This window comes from Camelus bactrianus, chromosome 7 (genome assembly GCF_048773025.1).
Source record: "Camelus bactrianus isolate YW-2024 breed Bactrian camel chromosome 7, ASM4877302v1, whole genome shotgun sequence".
Classification (NCBI taxonomy): domain Eukaryota; kingdom Metazoa; phylum Chordata; class Mammalia; order Artiodactyla; family Camelidae; genus Camelus; species Camelus bactrianus.
Window position 1 is genome coordinate 29,273,956 of NC_133545.1, and position 24,689 is coordinate 29,298,644.

General features: G+C 36.5%; 1 protein-coding gene across 10 annotated transcripts in view; it reads right to left on the reverse strand.

Annotated features, from left to right (window-relative positions):
* Positions 1-24,689, reverse strand: part of ST7 (suppression of tumorigenicity 7) — a 294,367-nt gene that overhangs the window by 144,425 nt on the left and 125,253 nt on the right. For 7 of the 10 annotated variants that reach the window (XM_045511128.2, XM_045511122.2, XM_045511121.2 and 4 more), the window contains exons 3-9: positions 22,712-22,871; positions 14,027-14,081; positions 13,280-13,395; positions 11,860-11,935; positions 9,666-9,734; positions 7,609-7,763; positions 5,335-5,432 (exon numbers count right to left, since the gene is read on the reverse strand). In XM_045511128.2, the coding sequence (XP_045367084.1) occupies positions 5,335-5,432; positions 7,609-7,763; positions 9,666-9,734; positions 11,860-11,935; positions 13,280-13,395; positions 14,027-14,081; positions 22,712-22,871 (729 nt within the window). The remainder of the gene's footprint in view (positions 1-5,334; positions 5,433-7,608; positions 7,764-9,665; positions 9,735-11,859; positions 11,936-13,279; positions 13,396-14,026; positions 14,082-22,711; positions 22,872-24,689) is intronic. The other 3 variants (XM_074367174.1, XM_010947626.3, XM_010947625.3) reach the window with 1 other exon arrangement.

A 24,689-nucleotide genomic window follows, 5' to 3' on the forward strand; every position in this document is an offset into this window, starting at 1 on the left:
GTATATGTAACCTTCTTAGCAAAATGTCTGGTACGTAGCAATACTCATTATGTAACTTATATGATAAAAACTGAAAAACCAGTTCTCAACTAGGAATTGCAGAGAAGATGCTGAAAATGGAGAAAAAAAATACAAGCCCAGTATAAGGTAACTGCAGTTTCCTCTGACCATTTTTCATAAAAAGCCCAAAGAACAAAAGAAGGATGTTTAGCAGTTACAACCTTTACCAGCTAGGCTGAGAAAATGTTTAAAATGTGGTCAAAGGCATACAAAATATGCCTTCAACTAATCTGATATAGGTAGTGAAGTTTAAAAAGAATGAAAGTGTTTACAGAGTTTCTATATTTTGTGTTTATATATAATTTGGTGTTGTAGGTTAGATTGTGTCTTCCAAAACATATATACTGAAGTCCTAATCCTATGAAAGTGACCTTATTTGGAAATAGGATCTTTGTGGATGTAATTAAGTTTTAGTTTCAAAAATGGTAAATATCAATAGATAAACCTACATAAACAAAAGTTTTGGGGTTCTTAGTAATTTTAAAGGGGTTCTGAGACCAAAAAGTTTGAGAATAACTGGTTGAAATTAGCATCTATTTTTCACTGAAAAAATGGAGTCAGACTATACCTAATATTTATACTTTTCCTTTTCACATAACAATGTATCTTAGACAATAATGGGAAGAATAGCAACACTGAGTACTTATTATTCATGAAGTCCTGCAAAACCAAAGTGCTTCATATGGATTATTCCTTTTAATTCCTACACCAATCCTATGAAGCAGGTACTCAACTAGCACCCTGGGTATTTCTAGTGCAGGTGATTGAAAGATCACATTCTCAGAAATACTCATTAGCTACGTAACCTTAAACAAGCACCTATATCAAAGGCTACTATGAGAATTAAATGATTTATATTTGTAAAGCACTTAAAATGACACCTAGAACACAATAAACACTAAGGAAATGTTCATCAGCATTTAGATCGTATTTAAAACGTTGAATATGAATGTAGTCATCCAGAGTTGTAGATGGAAGTAGAAAAGAAGGCTTAGGACTATCCAGGGGACATGTCAAATTTGGGAAGTTAGGAAGATGAGGAGAATCTAGCCAAGAAGACAGAGATTTTAGGAGAACTAAGAGAGCATGGTTTCCTAATAAATAAAATGTTTCAAGAAGGTTGTGATGACCTGTGTCAAATGAGAGGCCGGGATAGTGACAGAGGCAGTGCCGCAGAGAGAGAGGGTGAAACAAGAATCAGGGAGGATGACCCAGAGGGCTGCAGTGGTAACAAGCGGTGAAGTCTGACAGCATATGGCCAGTTTTCAAAGGGGCTGTAGATGTGGGGAAAGGAGATGCACACAATGGTCTGGAAGCACACACCAAGGACCAAGGAAGACCACTACCCCACATCAGGCCTTTACATTTGCCCCTCTCTCTGTCTAATCCCTCCAACCAGGATCCCACCGAAATCTTTTAAGTTCATTTACTGCTCATACCAGATACCTCTTCAGGGAATCCCATCTAGGACAAAACAGCTCCCCAGATCAGCCCGGTTCCAGGCCAAGGGTTCTAGTAGGAACTGATCAGCTCCAGGGATGCTTTAGAGGTGTGCACCCACCACAGGGGAGACTCAGACTACTAACAAAAAGAGCGAATAGAAACCTGATGTCTGCCCTGAAACAGATCTACTCGCTGTTGGATCCTCCAGATCTGTGGTTCTTCATGGGGATTGATTTTGCACATCTCCCCCACAGGAGACAAGTGTCTAGAGACATTTTTGGTTGTCACACTGGGGATCAACAAGGGGGTGGGCTCCTACTGCATCTACTGGGCGGAGGCCAGGGATGTCGTTAAACATCCTACAATGCCTAGGACACCCACAGCAAAGACCTATAGTGCCAAGACTGGGAAACCCTAACCTAGACCAAATGACCTGGCGCAAGAGGAGATTTCATGTTGTTTCACCTGGGCACACAATTCCACCTATACCAGTTCTGACTGGGTATGGCTAAGGGGCAGGACCAGTCAGCCTTATGGATTACATTCCCAATCTAGTCAAATAGGGTCAGGGAAAAAGAGGGTAAACTTGAGGTTAGCTAAATGGTAAAAGTTAAAAAGAGAAACTAAATTGCGGTGTCATATATCAAATGTTAAAGAGGCAAAATTCTCCAAAATGAGAATAAGCAATTGGCTTTTCTTTGAATTTAAGAAGCAAAAAATGCAACTTTTCTCACTTTGAATGAAAAATAACACCTTATAGTGAAGTTCAAAAGTCATCATGCTCTCTTAGCTCCACTTGCTGCCAAAACATTCCTTCAGTAAAGTGCTTGCATATTCTTGATTGCAAAAGGAAGCTAATTCAAGTATTTTCTTTTGAGAAAATATCCTAAGAATTCAAAATAATTAATGTGTTGCTTTAAAAAAGAGAAGCCATAAATCTTGACAATAAGAAGCATATATGTTCTTACTTCATCAATATTTCACTTAATATTTTGATCCATAACTATTGACAGTTTGCCTTCCCAGAATTCCCATTCATTCTCTTTTAGGATATCTCACCAATTAACAGTTTTCCCTTCCTTAACAGATTTCCAAAGAAATGTTTTAGAGAGTCTAATTTTCATATGGAAGGCAGTTGACTCCAGAATTTCTATTTCCACTTTAAAATCTGCTCTAGGAAAATTTCAACCAATACATATGGGGGTAGGATGGCTGTGTCTTAATGAAAAATTAGATCCTCCTGCCCTAAGGCTTTATCAGCAGGCTGCCTGGAATCCAGTTTGCTGTTTTATCAGAGGAAGCTTTCCAGCAAGATGGTTTATGTGCCTGTTGTTAAAGGAGTGAACCCCTCAGTGAAGTCCTCATTTATGCATAACCTGTGACCTGAGAGGAGTCAGGCCCGACCAACTGTCTCCTGCAAGGCTGGGACCAGCTGCAGCTTTAACAGAGTGGGAGCCTCAACCTCCCCTCCTTCCTTCAGGGTTCCAGGAGTTTCTGCAGGGAACAGCACTTTGGAGATTTCTCTTTAAAACACATCTCCACCGTGTCTGACAGCATCCCTCACAGGACTGTTACAACAGTAGGGCACACATCTATTAGATGCTCCATAAACCCAGTCAAAACGCAACACATATGGGTGTTCTGATAATAATATGACAGCTTTTTAAAGAAAATTAACCCAAGAAACATACACATATAAGTAGAGATACACACACATGCTGTATGTATGTGTATATACACATATGAAGACAGAGAGACTGCTTGACTGATTGATTCATTCAAGAAAAAGAAATCAGAAATATTCCTACATGCCCATAAGGGGAATGGTCCAGCAAATTAAAACATAGTTATATAATGGAGAAAACACAGGGGGAAAAAATCTCTACCATATGCCAGGTATTTTCACATTATCTCATTTCATCCTCCCCATCACTCTCTCAACCACTCTTTTTGGAAAGAATCATTATTCTCAACTTACAGAAGACAAATGAGAAGCCCATGAAAGGGAAGGAAGTTGCCCTGAGTCACAAAGCTAGTGAGATTCACATGCAGGTTTCCTTACTCCGTGCCCAGCATTTATTCCAATGGATCCCAGATTTCCCCCCAAGGTATTTGTGGACTAAGTCAATAAATGGAATTGTAAATATAAAATAATGTTAAACAAAAATCAAACCATAGTATTGGTTTTAATCATGTGAAATTTTATATGTATATACTAAAAATGATGACAATCAGAATGAGACTGATGGAAAAAAACTGGAATTAAAATCAGCTGAGTTTGTTTTTCCTAAGTTGCTTAAGCATATAATAAAGAAAACCACCAAACACTGTTCCTCCATGCATGTCTATCCCAAGCTAATTAAGAAAAGAATAAATATAAAACACCTTGTTAAAGGCTGACTATGGCTGGGCCAGTTTAATGTGGCTGAGCCACTTCAAGATAGAAAAATACTCCATCCTTCATAAAATTCTCAGCTCTTTCAGGGGCTGGTAGAGTTACTTCACTATATCAAGGGATGGAATTTCTGCAAGTTAGACAGCTTTGAGAGCAAGTCACTTTTTTAAAGAAATCTTCTTTTCTAAAATTTAGCACTTATACTGTATAACATTCTTTAAATTCTTCCTTCAACCAAAAGAATTTTATCCTGGGAGATCTCCTTTGCAGTGGCTTTGCCTGAGGAGCATCTATCACCTGCAGTCAAATTAGAATTATCTTGGAATCTCCCTCCTCTGTTCCTCTCCTCAGGTCTGGTGGCTGCACTGCTGTTTAATGGAGTAGCCCGAACCCAAGCCAGAAGCATGGGCCTCACTTGGGTCTTCACATGATGCTATAACTTGCAGGGGTGAGCCCAGAGTACAGGCCCCCACCGCCAAAGAGTAACTGGGAATTTACATGAATAACTGCCCTTCCAGAGACAAAGTGAGGGAAGGCTCCCTAGGTTTACACAGTCCTGTTCTCAAATCCAAAAGCTGAGAATTGGGCATAATGCCACTTTTATCTTTCCCCTTGGTTCTCTCCTTTTTATAAAGCACAGTTACCTATGTCTCCTAATTCAGGAAAACATAAAAGAATTAAATGTTGACAAAGGTTTTCTGAGATTGTTTTTAAAAAGAAAATGGCTTATAAATACAATTTCCACTAGTGGCCATTTCTTTGTGAGAAGTATTTCTTACTAAAAAAAAAAGTGGAAGTAGAAATTCCTCAACCAGTTTCCCCTAAAACCACTGTTTTTATTTAAAGTTACATAATAATTCCCTTTGGTTCTCTTTTGTTTTAAAACTCTCACCTATCTTCTCTCTTCTTATGTTGACTATTACTAATAAAATATCCTAATTCAAGAATCTAGGAAAATGCTTGAAATGACTACAATATGATTAGATCATAATATTATTAAATCTGAGGGTAGCAATTTGACCCATAGTTTATTCAAATTTTCCTAACAACTAAGCACGAAAAAAGTCAGTTAGCTAAAATGGCTGATCTCATTCTTGGCTTCTGGCTACAGTCCCAAAGGTTTACTAATAAGAATATCTACTGAGATTTAATAGGCCAGTCACTCTATTAAAAGCTTTGCATCTATTATTGCATTTAATCTTCTCAACAATCCTAAGTAGTAATCATTATTATTGGTAAAGTTATTGTTATCCCCCAAAGAAGTTGGGTGACTTGTCCAAGATCACTCATCTACTAAGTTGGGAGCTAGAGCAGAACCCATCCCCCATGGGACCATCACACCATCGCTGGTACTATCTGCTATGGCCGTTCCATGGGATCCTCCTTCTCTAAGTCAGGTGCATTGCCACTGTTCCCAAACACAAATTCAAACTCACATCTCTCATCATTTTCACTGCTTCCCTGGTCCTCCCGAGTCTTCTGGCACACATTGCAAGCCTTCTTTTGATGTAGACCAAGACATTGGTGTCTCGTCCTGAAGAGGGAGACATAAAACACCAAAATTTGAAAAAACAAGAGCTTTCAGCTGAGCAGCAAGGAAAAATACAGGGGTGCATTTTCCATGCCCTTAAAGGAAAACCTCAGAGAGAACCATCTGCTCCTTTGACTATTCTTTACTGCCAGGAGCACTGACAACTTTGCTAATAGCAGAACTCATACAGAGTAAAGTCAAAGTACTTATACTTCCAAAGGTCAAATCATGTGACTGATTATTAATCCATGCTTTGAGTTATGATGCTGAATATTCAATAAATAAAATCATCTGCCACAAAGTGCTGGGAAAATGAACATACCTACATTGCACGTGGTTTACAAGCAAGAATTTCTCATTCTTCTAGTGTGCATGCTTTGGTGAAGATGCAAAGAAGTGAATCTCTGGTTGCATTCTGATGAACTATTTTTTTTCCTTCTTGACATTAAGTCTGGAGAAGCCTCATCTTGAACTTCTGTTTTATATTATTCCTTCCCTAACACTAGTGACATCATAATCATCTCCAGGTCCCCAAAGCAGTCGATTTTAGATGGCAACATAACACATTCCAGATATGACCATAGACTATGCAACAAAATGAAAAACTACCCTGGTGTTAGAGAAAGCACTGACAAGCTAAATAGTTGTAACAACAGTCACTACAGCTCTTAAAAAGAACATTAGCAACTTCTCATCTTAATCTTTTATTTAATTATGTGTCTTTTTGGATATGTTTCCAGACCAGTGAGAACATGCATGTGCTTAATCCTCAATAAAATTACCATGCTTTAGAAAAACATGACACACCTGTTATAGATTAAGTATGCATATAACATGCAGCTATTAAAAGATGTTAAGACCAAAGTCCTAATATTTCAAGTTTTAAACAATGAGAACAAGATGTGTGCTGAAAATTTGCCAAGTACCTACCAATTATTTTAAAGATGTGGTTATATTTTTTGGATAGATTTAGGCAACAGGTTGAAAGGATTTAATTTACAGAATAAAAGAAATAAAATTTCTGAAATTATATAATAGATTATGTAATTTTATGTATTAATCCTCATTTAGTTCACAAAACAGACTTTCACTATATATGCCTTCAAAATTTATCACGTTATACACAATTCTTTTAAAAGCAAGATACAGATGGTGATTAACGTATATACTACTACAGAATAAAAATAAAAACCTGTGTATTGATGGGTTGTGTGTTCAGACCCATATACACAGGCCAAAATGCAAAGATCTCACTGTACCTTAGTCAGAGGGACTCATGCACTCAGTTTCTGCACCAAATCCAGGTTTAACACTAAAATGTAATTTTACAGTCTCAAATATGAAGGAGATACAGTCTCCAAGATACTCTCCAAAATGCAGGAGAGAGAAATAAATTGAGAGAAATCCCACTTTAAGGAAACAACCCAAAGTTTGGTTAGACAATGAAAACAGTCCCTCTCACAAGGGCCACTAAACTTCTGCTTCCACAGCCAACAAACTGACAAGCCAAGGAGCTCAGGGAATTCCAGAAACGACTTTGTTGTCTTGTTTTTATACCATTACCCCCAAACTCTCAGTTTAACGTACTAAAGTGAAAGGTCTCATTTTAAAGAGTTCTGTTAAATAAAAGAAGCTATTGTTTTAAATATAAAAAATAAATAATTAGGAATTCATGACTCTTTCTCTCTGGAAGCCAATGCCAGTGCTTCCTAAATAAGAGCTAAACACTGAGACAATCACCAGTAACTGTGGTATTCCTAGCTGTCCCATTTCAACCCATGCTACAGAAGACCCATGAGATAAAACCTTTGATAGCATTAACACAAACTTAAGTTCTGTTTCCCAATTAGGGCTTAAAGTTATAGGGCAGAGAAGCAAGTGATAAACAGAAATACGTAAGAATTCTTTGGAGAAAAAGAGTTACCATTAGAAGTTGTTACCATAAATTTCTGGAGTTAAGAATCTATGGGCAGGAAAGAAAAGGTGAATTGTAATGAAACTATAAGTTAACTATGTACTGTGCTCTTATGGGAAGGAAAATTGATAAAAATAAAGAAAGGCAAAATCAATATTTATTCTAATCCAGAAGAATCATATTTTAAACTGGCCTGAGAATTTTCTCTGATTAATTATATTGTAATTCTGGCCCCCCAACATGTCACCCAGGAGGAAACCTTACTATGTTGGGCTTCATACTGGGATCCATGATGCTGTAGCTGCTGAGAACGCCGGTAACAGCCGTCTCCAGCTTTCAGGGCCTGCTTAAACAGCTTTTCTGCTTCAGCAATGGTTGTTGCTTCCTCTTCAGCCAGGAGAATATAGGCAGTTGCACACCTGTCCATTCAGATAACAGCCACCATCAATGACAAATCCAAGGACATGGTAACAGCTGTAGGAGCGCATGCAGAGGGGCAGGAGTTACGTCAAAACATGCAGAGTGGCCAACTGGTTCATGCACCCCTGCTTGTAGTCATTGACACAAAACAATGGTACGAAAGAAACGTCTGTATTTTAGCTTGAGAGGAAGGATGAGTAGTGTTAGGAGCATGGGGCTCACGTACGGACTCCGCCCCTTATTAGTGTGTCCCTTTGCGCAAGTTATTACTCTGCCTCCCTGATGGAGAACAACATGAAATCTGTTTGTTCACAGTGTTGTTGTGAAGGTTAAGTAAGGTGATGCATGAAAAGTGCTCAGTACAGTAGCAGCCAGCATGTGGTACATGCTCAGTAAATGTCGACTAATGATGGTAGTGATAATAGCTGTTATTAAATATCGCCTTCTGACCCTCAGAATTAGAGATGCCATAAAGTTTACTTCTATTTACTAAGCACAGATTTCTTTGAGGATTTCTTCAGAATGAGAAATTCATTAGATCAAGTAAGTTATTCATTTAAAAAGCAGTGCTTCAACATCTCATTACATACAGCACTGGTTTTCTATGTCAGAGACGAGCACTTGAAGAGCCTATAGGGAGAGTAATTTCTGAAGAGCTCAAAATTAGATTCAGCCTCAGTAGCAAACCAAACTTAAATCCCACACCTTTAACAGTAATAGATACCACCAGTTGCTTAGTATATATTAAGCATTGTACCAGGCACTTAACATACATCATCTCATTTAATCCTTTCAACAACTTCTAAGGTAGGAAGCCAGAAAGGATAAACAGTCAACTAACAAACAAGGGCAACTCCTGGAAATTCAAACCTTCCAAATCAGAGAAGAACACAACTGCCAAAGAAAGGGAATGTAATAAGGAAATGCTGAGGCCAGAGCAGACCACACAGGTCCTATCTGTACAGATCCCTCGGCTTTCTTTCTCCACTGTCTCTCTTGTGGTCATTTCCCTGCTTAACAGAGCCTCCATCAGACCACAAGAGAAAAAATAAACAGAAAGTGAAACCAAATGTTACTCTTACTATGCATAAACTACAACAGGTGGCTAGGAAAAGGAGGCTGGACTTAGAGGCTAATCTGAGGTTTGGGGTTACGAGTTAATCTTAGCCTTGAGGAGGGGTCTTGTAAGTTCTTTAGCTGATCCCTCTAATTTCAGGCAGGGCTGCTCAATAAGGCTTCACACTGAATGTGGTGAGGCAGGGAAAAAAACGCCCAGGAAAAAAAGCTGTAAAACCAATTACTATGGACGGCAGCAGATATGACTTGGAAAGAATAATAATGATGCCGAAACTGCCCCGTGATTCACTGAAGAAAACAGGTGGGTTGGGCATCGGGAAGCAATACTTAAGGCTTCAAATGCCGACACATAAATATGGGTCCAGGGGAATGAAGGGAAAATCGAGATTATAATACTGAGAGGTGGACACAGTATCAGAGGAATTCGCTATGAGATAACAGTTGGTGGGCTGGGAGTTCAAGACAGGTTGGGGCTAGCTTGCTTGCTTTGTGTGTTTGTATTGCAAATAGTATTCTTAGGAGGAGAGGCAGAGTAGCACTACTAGCCAAGAAAACATACATCTATGTGGAAACTCATGAGTCTGGGGTAGAAACATGCTAAGAGCTTATGAGTGAAGGAGAAAGGAAAGAGCAGTAGAAGTGCTGATGGTTGGGGAATACAGAACAGACTGCTCAGCTCAATGGAAGATACAGATGATGCATCCTTGTCACAACACAATACACAGACAGAAGCAAGAAGGTATGGTGATGGGGGTGTCAACCATCCAGCTATCTGCTAGAAGTCTCATTTGGTTAGGAGGGCACCCGACAGGTTCTTGACTTACTTTGGTAACAATTTTATCTCCCAGATGGTAGAGGAAGCAATTAAGGGAACTTCAACTCTGGACCTAATTCTGACCAAGAAGAAAAAAATAGTTGGTGAAATGAAAATTGATAGGAGCATACAGAGAGAGTTACTATGTCATTTTGGAGTTCAGGGCAATCAAAGAGAGTAAGGTGGACTTCAAAAAATTCAAAGAAAAGAGAGGGGCATGATTCAATGGCATGAGACTCAGAAGGAAAAATGGTTTAAGAGGGTTGGGCAGCTTCCAAATGTCTAATCATAACCACAATCACAAATGATCCACTCAGGAAGAAAAGACTGGTGGCAAGTAACCACTCTGGCTGCATAGAGATCTCTCACAAGGTCATATTTTAAAAAGGACATGTAAAAAAAGATGGAAAGAGGACATGTAATGAAGGACTAGAAGAGAGTGAAATGAGCTTATAAGAATAATGTCAGGAGAGCTACAACTCCAAATTAGCTGAAGCTGGCAAAACAAAATAAAGACAAAACAAAACATGCTAAAGACTATCCCTCATTTTAAAACTATTATTTAAGGCCCTATCACCGCCCCCATTTCTCCAAAACCATAACAAAAATAAATGAGCAAAAAAAGACAACACAACAACATCAAAACAAGGAAAGTTTATAGTCAGCAGCTGCAGATAATAAAGAGAAAGCAAATCTCCAACTCTTATTTTGTTCCTGGTTTCTCTATCAGGGAAAATGACTGTCAGACCGACAAAGGGAGAAGAAATTTCCTATAATGGAAACTTTTATTTCTAAAATGGGTAAAAAGATGGAAGATGGCAAATAACTTATCTATTCTAAATGAATTACTGTACTGGGAAGGCAAATCCCAGGAAGCCAACAGACCTTGTAGGCAGACCTCAGAATTGCTCTCTGTGGATAGTTAAGAATCACAAAGAATGGAGAAGTACTAGAAGATGAGATGACAATGTAGTAAAAACGTTCAAAAAGGGGAAGAAGGCAGACTTCCCAAACTACTGAACAGTGATTTGGAAAGATATTCTAATGGATTATTAAAGGGATAATTTTTAAGCATTTTAGGAAGAAACTAGTGAATACTGGAAGCCAGTTTAAATTTACCAAGAATAAATAAATCAGGTTGTGCTACCTTAACGTACTCTGATGGAGTTACTATACGTTAAAGATCCATAGCTACAACTGACATTTTTGAGATCAAAATGTAGAAATATGGACTGAATCACAGTGTAATTGGGTGGCTTAGTAACTGGTTGAACAATAAATACCAAAGGATGATGATTCATGAAGATATGAACCTGGAGGGTGATTTCTATATGTCATGTCACAGGGTTTGATCCCTGATCCTAATACTTTTATCAGAAACATGGGTGACACACAGAAGGCACACATATCAAATTTGTAAATGATAATAAACTGGAAAATAAATACGTTGCATGACAGAATCAGAAACCAAATTAGATCAACAGGTTACATTGGCAGGATTTCCAGCTTTCAAGTAAACCTTTTTACTAAGACCTTTGAAGAAGTTTCTGTAACCTTCAGAAAAATCATAAAATAGTTTAACAATGACCACTTGGCAGGGAGAGTGTTGAGGTGATTCAAGCACCAGACGGGTGTTTGAGCTACATGACCTTTAAGGTCTCTGCCAACCCTGAGCTTTTATGACTCCAACTTTAAAAATCTTTCTCATTTTCTGAGAGCTCCAGACAAGACTTCCCAGCCTTCCTTGGTGACCTACAGAACATTTAACAACACTAAGGACAGCATTTCCTCTTATCTTTGTCCTGATCTGGGAATATTTTTTAAGTGTAAATTCTTTACCTTATGTTATTATGTTTTCCCTACTAGCAGAAGTTCTACCAAGAAAATGTGATGGCACAGATGAGCATTCTACATCTGAAAAATTTTCCCTGTCACAATGTTTTAGATATGTAAAGCACTGTATTTAATTTATGTCCTCACAATATTCCATGACTAATCCTTGAAGAATTTAATTTAGAGTCACAGCAAAGTCACTAAATTGTTCTGTAAAATGACTAAAACTACCTCCACATGGATGTCCTTAATAAAAAAATTTTTTTAATAAATTAATCCCCCCCCCCAGAATAATCCTCAAGTTCAAACGCACAATTTAATGTAAATATTCCCTGAATACATTCAGTAAAGCAAGATTTTCCCCCACTTACTCATTTATCTCTAAGGCTTCATGAGCTGCAGAAATCCTAGCTTGGGGGTTTCTCTCTCTCCAGGCTTTCTGCATTACTATTTCAGAAAAAGAGCAAAAAGCAGGTCAATAAATAATTAGAAAGACTCAGTACAGGACAATAGCTAAATTAATAGCTTTCAGCTTGAATTACAAGAGAATATTCCACTTACTAAGAGAGTCAGCCCAAATCTCCAAAGTCATACAAATACATTCCCATTTGCTATTCCACTGTCTTTCAATTGTTGATATCAAATCTTTCTCATAACTACGGACCTAACATCTTACAGACTAACCCACAGTCTATAATCATAGAGACTTAATCTTAAGATTGCTTAATCAAGAAAAGAAAAGGCATTCTAACAGAGATTTAATATTTCTTTTGCTCATTGATATCATCTGTTGTTAGAGAACACATTATTTTACACATTCTGGTAGGACATTGCTATTAATTTCTTACTTCTGTTTAGATACATCACAATTTTTATTGGTCATTTCCCCAAACATCTGCTGTTACAGACTCTGGATATTAGAACATTTTAAAACCATTTGAAGAATTATGACTTGGATCAGAATAAAAGTGCTTTTAGGCTCTTGGTTAACATGTGTACCTCTTCCCAAAGTTTGCTGCAAACTCAGTTTTTATATGCCAAAGCAGTTTTATAAATATATTATGGGAAGCTCAATGCTTGGCCTATTTAGTATATATACTATGTATCCACCATGGCAAAGAGTACCTTTTGAAAAAGGGTAACAATCTCCGTATTTGTTTTATAAATGTGTATCTTGTAAGTTAGTTTCTTAGGAGCATATACATATTCTCTTTTTTTAAGTTTTTTTTCCACCTATTTAAGTTTGGTAATATAAAAAAATATCAGTAGGATTATTTGGAACTCTAGTAGTGTGAAATGCCCGCTAAACAAAGTCTCTTCTAGGATGAAAAACAAATCTGGATTCCAATAACCAAGGCCATGCTCCCATTCACAGCTAGTGAGCCTACAAATAGGCATATTAATCACTATAATATATTCATTAATCATTTAGATTCACTGAATCCCAATTTCTAACCAGAATACCATCAAGGAGACATGACCTTTCATTCTATCTCAACCAAGGATTTAGTTAGTTTCATGTAAGATTTATATTTCTTTTAAGTAAGTAAATCACTTTGAAATATTTCTTAAGTAACATTTTAAATTATAATGAGGAGATTCATTATATTAATACATTAATACTTCATTGTGATAAAGCCTTATTTAAGTATCAGAATTCTGGGTCCTATTAGTCAATCTCCAATTTAAAATTTTATTTATTGGGGTTTTTGAAAAGAAGTAGTAACCTTGATCTTTAAAATAAACCAAAAATCCCTCCCAATCATTAACTCGCTAAAGGATTTTCCGTACTTGCATCTGCGGGACGCAGATGGTCCGAGTCACAAGTAAAGAATGTCTGGTGGTCCTGGGCAGAGAGATTCATGTCATAGTAAGTCAGAGGCTCTCGTCCTGTCACCCAAGTGTACCTGTAAAAGGGAAATAAGATGGTCAGGCACTTTTGAGAGAGGAGAGCAAGACCTACAAAATATTAAGCTACAAAGGTGTTGAACTATAAACAATTAACTGAGTAGTACTAAAACAGCTTTGTTAATTAAAAAAAAAATCCTGTTCTCTCTTTAGGAAGTATATCAGCAGAAAAGGAGTAAAAATTTCTGCTATATTTTTGTCTTAAAATTTTAGTAGCACTAGCAAATGAAAACCTTCCCTAATTAGCATTATAAACAGAGATTTCCCAAAAGCTATGAACATTCTGACTTGCCTAATTATTCTACAAAATTAAATTTCAACATTACTTCTGTGGCATCTTTATAACCATGTTCCAGGTAAGCTTCAAAATATTTTGGCTGTATAATATATAATGAAAAGAGTAACTGCAATGGAAAATCTCTAAAAATAACACATTTTTGTATGTTATCCCAATTCCAATGCTAAAATATTTTTCAACAGAAAAATCAAAACATTTGAGGGTAGCATCAAAAAATGGAAGCACAAAACAGACTGCTACAATGACCCCTAAATGAACCTGCAAAAACATTTGCTGCTGTCTTTGCTCTCTGAACTAGACCCATTTGTTTCCCAAGCTGTCAAAATGCTTACCGATTATATTCAGCGCCCCTAAATAAATTTAGTGGATTTCGCCATACTTTGCATTCTGCAACAAAGAGAAATGTGAAAATGTTACACATAAGTTCAGAGACACTACAAGCTAATTAATTCAGCAAAACACCCTTCCTGGCCATTTGATAAGATAATTTTATTCTCTATTCTCTACATGGGAAGCAATGTGGAAAAACTCTGGATAGTTAATCAGGAAATGTAGCTCAGGCACCAGGACTTTGGAAAGTTTTGCCTAATCTCTCTGGACCCAAGTTTCCTCATTTGCTAAATCAAGGCATATGCCAAAATCAGCTAGTTCACAACTTCTATAGTCATTTCAACAGGTCTAAATAGATTCTAAAAATTTACTTCTAAATAATAGGTAGAAGGTAGAGGTAAAATTACTTTCAGTTACTCTAAAATATATCTTATAGTAACTATCTTTATGACAAGCTAAACTTAAGCTCCAGAGTACAATATGTTAAGAACCATAGACTCTTAATTAGGGTCTATGCTAACACTGATTTTGTGATAATTCACTAGATCGCTTTTACATTGCTGTAAAGGAATGGTAAGAAAATTAATACTAAAGTTACCATTACTGTAGGGAGAAAGTCTATGAAAATAAATTATTTTCAAGCACTGTAACACTGATTATTTATGCAGACACAGGCAATGAATCATCACACTAATAGCATAATGTTAGCGTGTACTAACAGATTATACATTTTGTTGTACAAGGACCACAGACTTTTAGAACCAAAGGATTTTAACTTAGCTTCTGAGACTGTGTTATAGTAAATGTGTGACTAATAAGCTACAATTATTTTAAAACAGTCTATGATTAAGACTTTCTACTGATTCAGAACACTACTTTTCTTTGGATGAATAATTTTTATTAGAAAATAAAATCAGTTAACAGTATGTAAAAATCCATGTGTGTTGTCAGCCAAAGAAACACACCCAACAACAGAGACACACAAAAGTGAGCAATTATTGCAGAAATCAAAAGGACATTAAAGGCCACGGATGATTCATTGAGATTCTACCCTCAATCTTGTTGCATTCAACATCCATCCGTCCACCATTCATCCATCCATTCATCCAAAAAGCATAAATTGAGCACTCAGTGGATGAAGCAAACAAGTAAACCATCAATCACAAGACAGCATGAAAATGGAGGAAAACATAGAGCACAATGGGACACTGTAAGTAATCTCAATAAATTTTTGTTAAAATAGTGAATGAAGGATATAAACAGAACAAGAGGACATGTTTTTACTTAAAGAAGATAAATTTATCTTTAAATTAGGGCAGGATCCCACCTGAAATTTATTTAATGTTTATGGGCAATGTCCCTAAGTTTTCCGTCACTTAGCTTAAACTGCCACCTGGAAAATGATCTTTGCTCAGTTAGTTCAGCATCTTTGAATTTTGTTCTTGAGAAACTCAGATTCGATGGCTGTCACTTCATATGACGCTAATCAGAAATTATCCTTTCCTTAAGTAAATACTTTTTCCAGATACAAAGCTCCTTAGTGGGGTCACTAACGCACTTGAAACAACTAGTGGGCCAAACAACCATGATCTCAGCCTTTATGACTTTTATAATTCTTAGCTCCTTACCACTGCCAACCTTCCTAAGAAGATGTCTTTCAAGATTCCAACTGCTTTTCTTGAAGTTTCATGAATAGTGTGAGGATTGTATTAACATATAATAAACATGCACACAAGTTTACGAACTATGATGGTCATTTTAGCATTATTCACAATAAAACAGGGACATTCTGGGTGATGCCTCCTCCCTCCCACTGAATTTCATATGAAATACTAGTAAAAAGGTTATGTCAAATAATTTGTCTCCAACAAATACATTATATTGCCTGGAAAGATAAGTGCCATTCAAATACCAGCTGGCAAATTATAAAGCAAATTGCTTTCAATTAAAATGTTAACTCTATTATATATTGGATACAAATGAGATTATTTCTACATAAAAATGAATCCAAAGAGAAATGGTGTGTACACCTACAGTACGATTGAGCAGCATCTAAAGATGCCATCTTTATTTAGGAAGTGCCATGACATAGCCAGCAGGGGGTGCTGCAAACATTTTGAAATATTGCTTCTATAGCTTTATTAGAGAACTGAACTTGGAAAAAAAAATCATTAACATTAGTGTCCTACCAGTGGTCTATATTCAGTTTCTTCAGCTATTCCTGAAATTTAGAAATTAGGATCTAAGTAACTGTAACAGAAGTAAAATGTTCTGAGGGAGAAAAAAAACGTGATGAAGAAATACGTAAGAAATGTCTTCATGAGCTCTAGTCTTCAGATTGCGGGTACAGGGAAGGTGCAATTTTCATTTAAGAAATCTGCAATCTAGATGTTGAATATGAACTCATGTCAAAATTTCAGTTCAAATTAGGTCATAGCTACATTAGTTTGTTGCTCTGCTTCATAAACTTCTCTTTTCTACAAAAACTCTCTTGGTCTGGAATCACTCTGGGGAACATACCTCATAAATATCAGACTGCCTGATGATTCCGTGATATGGACCAAGCTTGTAAATGCCAAAAGCATTAGAATATGAAGATTTAAGTCAAGAAATTAAACTCAGGTCTCCAGAGGGTGAAAGCTTTTCCATATGAGATCCAGTTTCTTATTTGAGCCTTTGAGGAATAAATCCCTAATTTAAGTCAGAATTAAAATTTTACCTCCAAAAGGTATTTTCCATTCTTCATCAATATTAACAATTTGAGTGCTCTTTAAGAGCACTAAAAGTTGACTGGACTCCATCAAGGGCTTGCTAACATCCTTAATAGTTCAGTTAAAAATATGTCCCCAATATAATTAACATGCTCTTTCTGGTTCCATCTGTAGCAGTCCATAGAAGAATAAATCTCTACCCACAACTGCTGACAGAAATGTGCAGACCTCAGCATGCATTCAAGAATGCAATTCAAGAGAAAGAGTACATATTGGAAAAGCACTTGTCTAGTTCTCAAAGTCTGCAGAACAGATTCCATCCATCCATAGGATGATTATAAATTTCGGTGTGTGAGATAAAAAACATAAAGTATAATGCTTACTACCATCACGGACTTCTAAAATCATGCTCCAAACTTTTCTTCTGTCTTCCCTCTTGCCATTCCCTACCAGAACTTCCCTTTTAGTGATATTTATTTCTTGCCTTTTCCTACTCATTACTCCTCTAGAACACCCACTTCATCACGCATAGGACTGTGCACTTCAAAAAATGTATAGAATGGCTATTATGCAATAGTTCCTGCATGAGGTCCTGGGTTACAAAAAAAGACACAGTTGGTGACCTAAAGGAATGTATAGCCCTGGTAGAAAAATGAAAAGGGTATTCAAACACTATCTGGCATCCAAATAAAGAAGCTCTTTGGAAGGAGTAAATGTGCTGAGAGAACCACAGACTTTCCCTTTGTCATAGGTCCTCAAGGAAAAAGAGAACTTAATTCTCAGAGAAACCAAAGGCTCTAAAGTCACAGGGCTTTTCATCACATGGGAGAAAATGTTACTCTACACCCACTTTACTTAACTCTGAAAACTTTTCTTTCCTAAAATTAAGGAAGTAGAGAGAATCCCCACTCCTAGGGCCTTCAAATATACAAATGACTAATTCATAGCCTAGAAAGTTGTCTTATATGAAAAAGTTACCATCTCTTCCCAGACTCTAAAATTCAATTATGATCGTAATATTGTTGCAGATAGCAGCAACAGCAACTTTTGTCACAGCTATAAGCTTGATTTCCATTGAGCCTTTCTACAAAAAGGCTTAAAGCTCAAGTCACCTACATTCCTTACATAAGTGAGTGAGGGGCACAGAGTAGGTCCTTTTTATAGAAGTAAAAAATAAAGCATAGGAAAGCTATATAATCTCCTCAAAGTAACTGAGACTAAGGTCTGGCATCCAGACTGCCCAACAATCACCCACCAAATACAACAGACCCATTACCCTGCAACAACTTATTTTAAAAATCCTGGGACTTCATCAAATAAACTTTCCACTAGAGAAACTGCTTTGAAAACTCCTCTGGGGGAAATTTTAGGTGCTTTTAAATAATACTTTTAAACATTTTAGTTCTAAAGTACAACATAAAAGGGCCCTGACTAATGTTTCAGCAGATGTATTACGACAGTCAAGATTAACCCCGAGCCAGTCAATTTCTGACATGTGATTCTGCATATATCTGTTAGCTTTGATATCTCAGAAATGAATACCCACATTTCTACATCACACAGGTCAATTTTAAGCAATCATTAAGAGTAACAAAATATACATTTTCTTAAATAGTTAAACTTTAACTGTTTTCCTAACTTTCTGAAATAATTATTTTGAAGAAGTCATTAGATTTAAAGGTACAAAGTAACATGTAGGTAGCTTTCAATTCAGCAAATATATAACTCCCGCAAATTCTTTTATGGAATGAGAAAAGGTATAAGTAGTTAAGAATTTTAAGACCATTTTTTATAGATCTGCTTTATTCAAGATAGTGTACTACTTTCTTAAAGAATATTGTTAATGATGGCTAAATCTTTGCGTCTCTCATACATTTCCCATTGATCATTTCTGACCTAAGTCAATCAACTCTGCCAAATAATGTGAAAATTTTTTTAAAAGTTTGTTAAATAAATGTTCATCAAAGACCAAAACTGTTTTAGGTCACCATTCAACTAGAAATCTAATCTATACTAGAACATAAATTTTATTGGCAAAAGATTTTTAAAGATGTAATAAGCATTTACTATGAGAATCATTTTCAACATATACATACATTTTGGCAAGTAAACTGAGTTTCCCCTGACTGAGACTATTAGAGAGCAACTCCAAAGGTCCTGGATGTGTAGCAATTGGCAGTTTTGCTGATGGATATGTTTGAAATGCAAGCACTGAAAGGCCAGGGTACAAAACCGAGTCACTGAGCTAGTAAGCTGGCGTAGCTGAACCCTCCACCATACCTCCCTGTGGAGGTCTTAGGATATATCTTTATAATCTACCTGAGTTTCTTCATCTCCATTGCTTTTCTTTAATTTCTTAACCTATATTTAATCAGTGCTTAAGCTACCTCTAATGATGAAATGAAACTTAATTTAGAATTCTAGGTGAAATTCTTATTAAAAGTTTTATATATAAAATGTATCTATGACATTTATTTATCTTATATGGATTAGATTAATAATGAGATTAAAATGAGATGATTTGTGACAGGAAGCCAAGTGACTGTAACCAGAGTTTGTCTAAAGATCCAGTTCTATGCAAGAGGCTATTAAATTGTCTAGAGAATTTAAATTTGACTTGGGTAAGGATACTTCTCATGTGATGGAGCACCCTGTATGTTTCTAAATATCTTGAAGAAGGTGAACACTACAAACCTTTGTCTTTATGGCATCTTATTTGACAATAAGGCAAATTAACAAACAGATGTTCCCATGAACCCAAAGTCAGAATATGACTGGACCCTGAGAATCCCTTTAAGACAGGGAGGAGCTGGGTACATTTTAAGTCTCTATGCATATCATCAGTTCATAAGTTAAGCTGAATTAAGAAATGGCAGCAACAAACATGATGACATGGAAAATATATCAGCAGGGTTTATCAGAAACTGTATTTGTAAGAAAAACAGCAAAATAGCTCCCAAATAAGGCAAGACAAGGGAAACGTTCATAAGTATTAACCTAAGCCAAACACTCTGAAATTTGGCTACATTGAGAAGCTGTATAATTAACTACCTTTCTCCTCTGACCCACAGATACAGAGCACAGCAAACCTTGAGAGGGTCTGCTCTCAGGCCAATATGCACAGATCCAAACGTTAAACAATATATGAATCAGCCCTGTAACAATCACAACTTTCTCACTCCCCATTTTCCCACCCCAAATTATTCTTAGATAGGTCAGATCTTTCAGTTTAATCAAAACAAATGATTCTTTAAGGAAAGAGCTACACTATGAGTTCTCATACGGTCCAATATTTATAACTAGTATTTTTCTGTTTGTTTTCAGCTTTTGCAATGATTTTGTCAAAAAAGCAATGCCATTTAACTGCCTTTGCCAATGTCCATGGGACTTGGTTAGCTGTGTTTTATTTCAGGTAAGACTCAGCAAAGTTTTGTTTTATGATGCTTCTGTTATTAAGGCAATAGTCATTTTATTATTTTTAAGGCAACAGAAATTTTTTAACGAATTCCTCTACTTTAAGAATATATATTGATTACGCTCAGCTTTGGACCTTCTTTTTGCTTTATAGTTAGCTGAAACAGACTATGAAATAGAAAGTGATTAAGGGCAGAGATAAACAGAGACAACGTACTTTTCTGATATTTTTCTTATTCAAAAATAAAAGTCACCTCAAGAAAAGAGAAGTGGGAAATGGTATTAGTCCCATGGTATCTGGCACCTCCAGACCAACATACAGGTTTGTTGAGCTGAGTTAGTCAAATATTAGAAACCCAATTATCAAGGAGAAGTGGGCAGATTGAGCCCTAAATAATCCTGGACAAGGTAATTTCCATTTCCCTAAATCTAACTATTTGAACATTGTTATGAGACCAGATCATAAATTCTGTATCTATTATAAGAAATGAATAAAAATATTGCATGCAGAGTAGCAGACATTCAACAAATACTAGTGGAATTGAATTAGTAATACTATTCAAAACCTCAGTCTTAGCAAGGTAAAAACTCAGTACAAATAAAACTGGGAATTTCCATGAGCATTATTGTTGAATGTATTTTATAAAGGACTTCAATTCTCCTTTTAAAAACTGCTGTAAAAGCACTAAGAATAGCATCAAGATTTATGCAGAGCATAATGCTTATTTAAGGCATCCACAGACAGAGACTGCAAGACAACAGTGACGGTAAAGAGAGTATGAACCCTTCATTGCATTAAGGAATGATGTCAAGAGATTTAAATTGTATAGAGAGAGAATTGTAATGAAAATTAAAATGTACGTACAATAAAAAAATGGCCTTAAACAAGGCTGCTATCTTTTCAAACTGTTAATTTTCTACAACATTCCATGTCATCCAAAGACTATAGTAACTCAGATCCGACAAGAGCACATTTAATATGTGGGGTCTTCACAGCAGATGCAAAGTGACAGCATGATGGCAATTATCCACAGCAGGTTATGTGATGGTGACTGAATGATCAAGTCTCCTCACTGGAATAATATGCCACACATATTAGAGTAGGTGGTTAAAGTAAAGTTTCACTTTGCTCAGGTCTCTTTCTGTTTCTTTCACAAAGTGGATACGTTTATAAACTCCCAAACAATTTTGTCACCTGAGGGGTGCCATCTCTCACACGTGTACCCTTCAGAATGAAATAAACGTGTACACAGAGATGCCCATTACCACTCATGGCTGGCTTGGTGAGGGGTCCATTGGAAGAGCATTGACTCAACATTAGGAATAAAATATATACACAATGCTCCTTGACGCCGATCACCTGGCTACACAGTTATGAAATATGAACTGAGTCATTCTAGGAAGGAAAGAAAAAAAGATCTAACCTATCTCTTTACTTTCTTCCTCTTCATCTTTCAAGTCTTAGAACTAATGCCCTTTCTTTCAAGAAGCAAACTTCGTCCACCAATTTGGATCAGGAGTCTCTCCTTTGTACCTCATAGCATTGCACGCTTCCTCATATAATCAAAGCACTTAACACTTTGTCTCCCTCAACAGACACAAGAGTTCAATGGGGACAAGAACTTTGACAGTTTTTGAAATCACAATATTCATAAGAACCTGTACAAGGCCAGGTTTATATTAGGGACTTAGGAAATGTTTACTGAGCTGATGAGGCGACCAAGCCAGAAAATTATATCTGTCCCTCTTCTTTTATGAGTGGAGAAATTACAGGCCTTGCATGCCCTCATTCGTTCATTCACTGAGTTTCAATGATCTAGTAGACAGTATGCAAAATGCTAACAACATGGAAATAAAGCAGTATGTTTAAAAATTACAGTACAATTTAATAAATGTTGCTAGATAAAAATATGAGTCGGCAAAGGTGGAGAGAGATTATACAGCTTACCAGAGAGGGCCTCCCAAGAGGTAACATTTGAATTGGGCTGTGAAACGTAAGCAAGCATGGAGAAAGGAAGACAGACTTCTGGGCAGAGGGTCATGAGAAAACATGGCTTGTTCAAGAAATGAAGAGGAGGGGGATGAGATTGTGACAGAAGCTAAAGCTGGCAAGATAGATTTGAAGTATCTTATGCTGTGCTATGGAATCTGGAATCTGGAATCTGGGCTTTATCGTCAGTGGCATGGGAACCAATGAAGCCTTCTAAGCAGAGGAGTTATGTGATCAGATCTAGTTAGACATAAGATTCTATCATTAGCATTGAAGAAAATGGATACATTTAACAAGGTTTGAGAAACTAAGGACAAGGAGGCTGGAGACTCAAGTTGGGAACACTGACCTAAATAAGTCAAATGGAAGAAAAAGTAAAATTTAACAAAATGAACATTCCCTTTCCCTGGGATGCTTATATGCTGCTTCTCTGGTAGAAGTTGTCAACTCCTTGGGAAAATACATTGCATTTTTCTTTGAAGTCTAGTCTTTAAATAACAATATTATTACTATCTTGTAATAATTTAGTAAGAGTAAGTAAATAATGCTGCAAACTGAAGGACTTCCCATACCTGAGACACTTTGCCTGTTGGAATCTGAGTCCCCATTACTCGAGTTAGAATTGTTGGAGGAGTTGTTGTCAACCCCTCCCAGAAGGGGGCGCAAGTGGCTTACGGAGACTTGTTCAATGAATGATGTTCCATACTTGCGAAAGTACCACCATTCAAATATCTAGAATAGAAAAATAATAAGCATGATTATAGTCCTTGTTACCAGTTATGATTTTATGATTTTGTACATGCCCATAAAATACGTTGCATTTATTAATTATATTCACCTTAAATACTGATTTAAACATTTTTATTCCAAACAATTCTTCAATTTATTCTAAAAATTAAGAAGTTTAATAAAGTTAAATACCACTTACATTTTAAATTCTGAATGTTTTGTCCACTTAATACTGGTTTTCACAAAAAAAATCTGTAACTACAATCATGGTAAAAGAACACTTAACAACTGCTCATTATTATTTACCTCCAGATTAACATAATATTCTGATAATAAAATCACTGTAGCTGAAAGATAATTTCAGAGATGAATATAAACAAGCCAGTTTTAGAAGTATGGCTTATGAAATATTCCAATTCTTGGTATTTTATATTCTGATAAAGCCTAAAATTTTTAAGATAACAAATACCATTTAAAAAAAAAAAGCAACTCCTTAGAAAAACAGAAAGAGTGAAAGTCATGCCATTTCAGGTATCGATGGCACCTGCCTACTGGGAAACTCAGTACTGTCCCTCCTGCTGAGGTGTGCTTTATAAACACTAGTGTCTGTTGTACATCATTAATGTTTCCTAGCTCACAAGCTTACCAATTGTTATGTACTGTTTGAAAAGGAGAAAAGAAATAACTTTCATTAATAAAAGGAAAGAAGCAGTGATGTTCATATGATGAGACTAAAATCAGGACTCCTAAGCACTGTGAAAACAAATGCCCTCCCGTAACCCTTCTTACCTAGCCCCTGGTCCCCTGTCCCCGCTCCCTACCAAGCCCAGTGAATGCTTCCCCACCACTGTTTGAAGCTGCTCTTTCCTCTCCTCCCTGTCTGATTTGGGATTTGTTCCTTAAGCAGTCACCAAATCACTACACAGGAGAAATTTAAGAATCACATATATATTCCAGAGTCTCCTAGGATAACTATATTTTGATAATATAATATAGAATGTAGAACTAACATAGAATCAATTACCTTTTATCCTTACTTATTTCATAAAAACCAGATTTCATTATCTTCTGTGGAATGGACTTTGGGTTATCATTTAAATATTGATATTTCTGTCTTTGCTCCACCAAAAATTTCTTTAAAAGACAGAAAGGACATCTACAAATGATCAGGAGAAACTATCAATCAAACCAAATGTTTACAATCCTATAATAGGACAACTTTATTTAATTTCAAGGAGTTACCCCTTTTGACTATATGAATTTTAACATGTTAAGATATTTAAGCAGTTTCACTGGGCAGACAGAGAGAATAAGATATGACATCTAAGAAGGGATAGGACTAGTCTCTAACGTCTGGAATGCTAGGAACAAGAGATCTTGCTTGAAGAAGGAAGAAAGTTCAAGAATGATAAATTTATGAACTGGATCCAGAAGGGAGTTTGTAACCTCAGGTGAGTTATTTAATCTATTTGAACATCAGATTTTCCAAATGTAAAGCAGAAAACATATTTGTTATTTATCCTTGAGGGTCCTCAAATTCATACTCATATAAAACACCTAAATGCAAGCCCCACATCTAATTCACTGCCTGTTGCATAGTAGTTTCTCAAAAGTAACAGCAAAGCTACCATTTCTCACACTGATGCTGTACACACCGCCCCTCGGCAGCACACCTCACTGCCTCACGTACTGCTTTGCTGCACCCCTCTTCCTGCCAGTCTGCAGTTTAGGCTGTGATTAGCATCTTGTCTTTCACTAAGTGGCTGGCTGAAAGCTCTGGAAATCATTGTGGAAATGGTGTACTGCTCATCAATTTGGTCC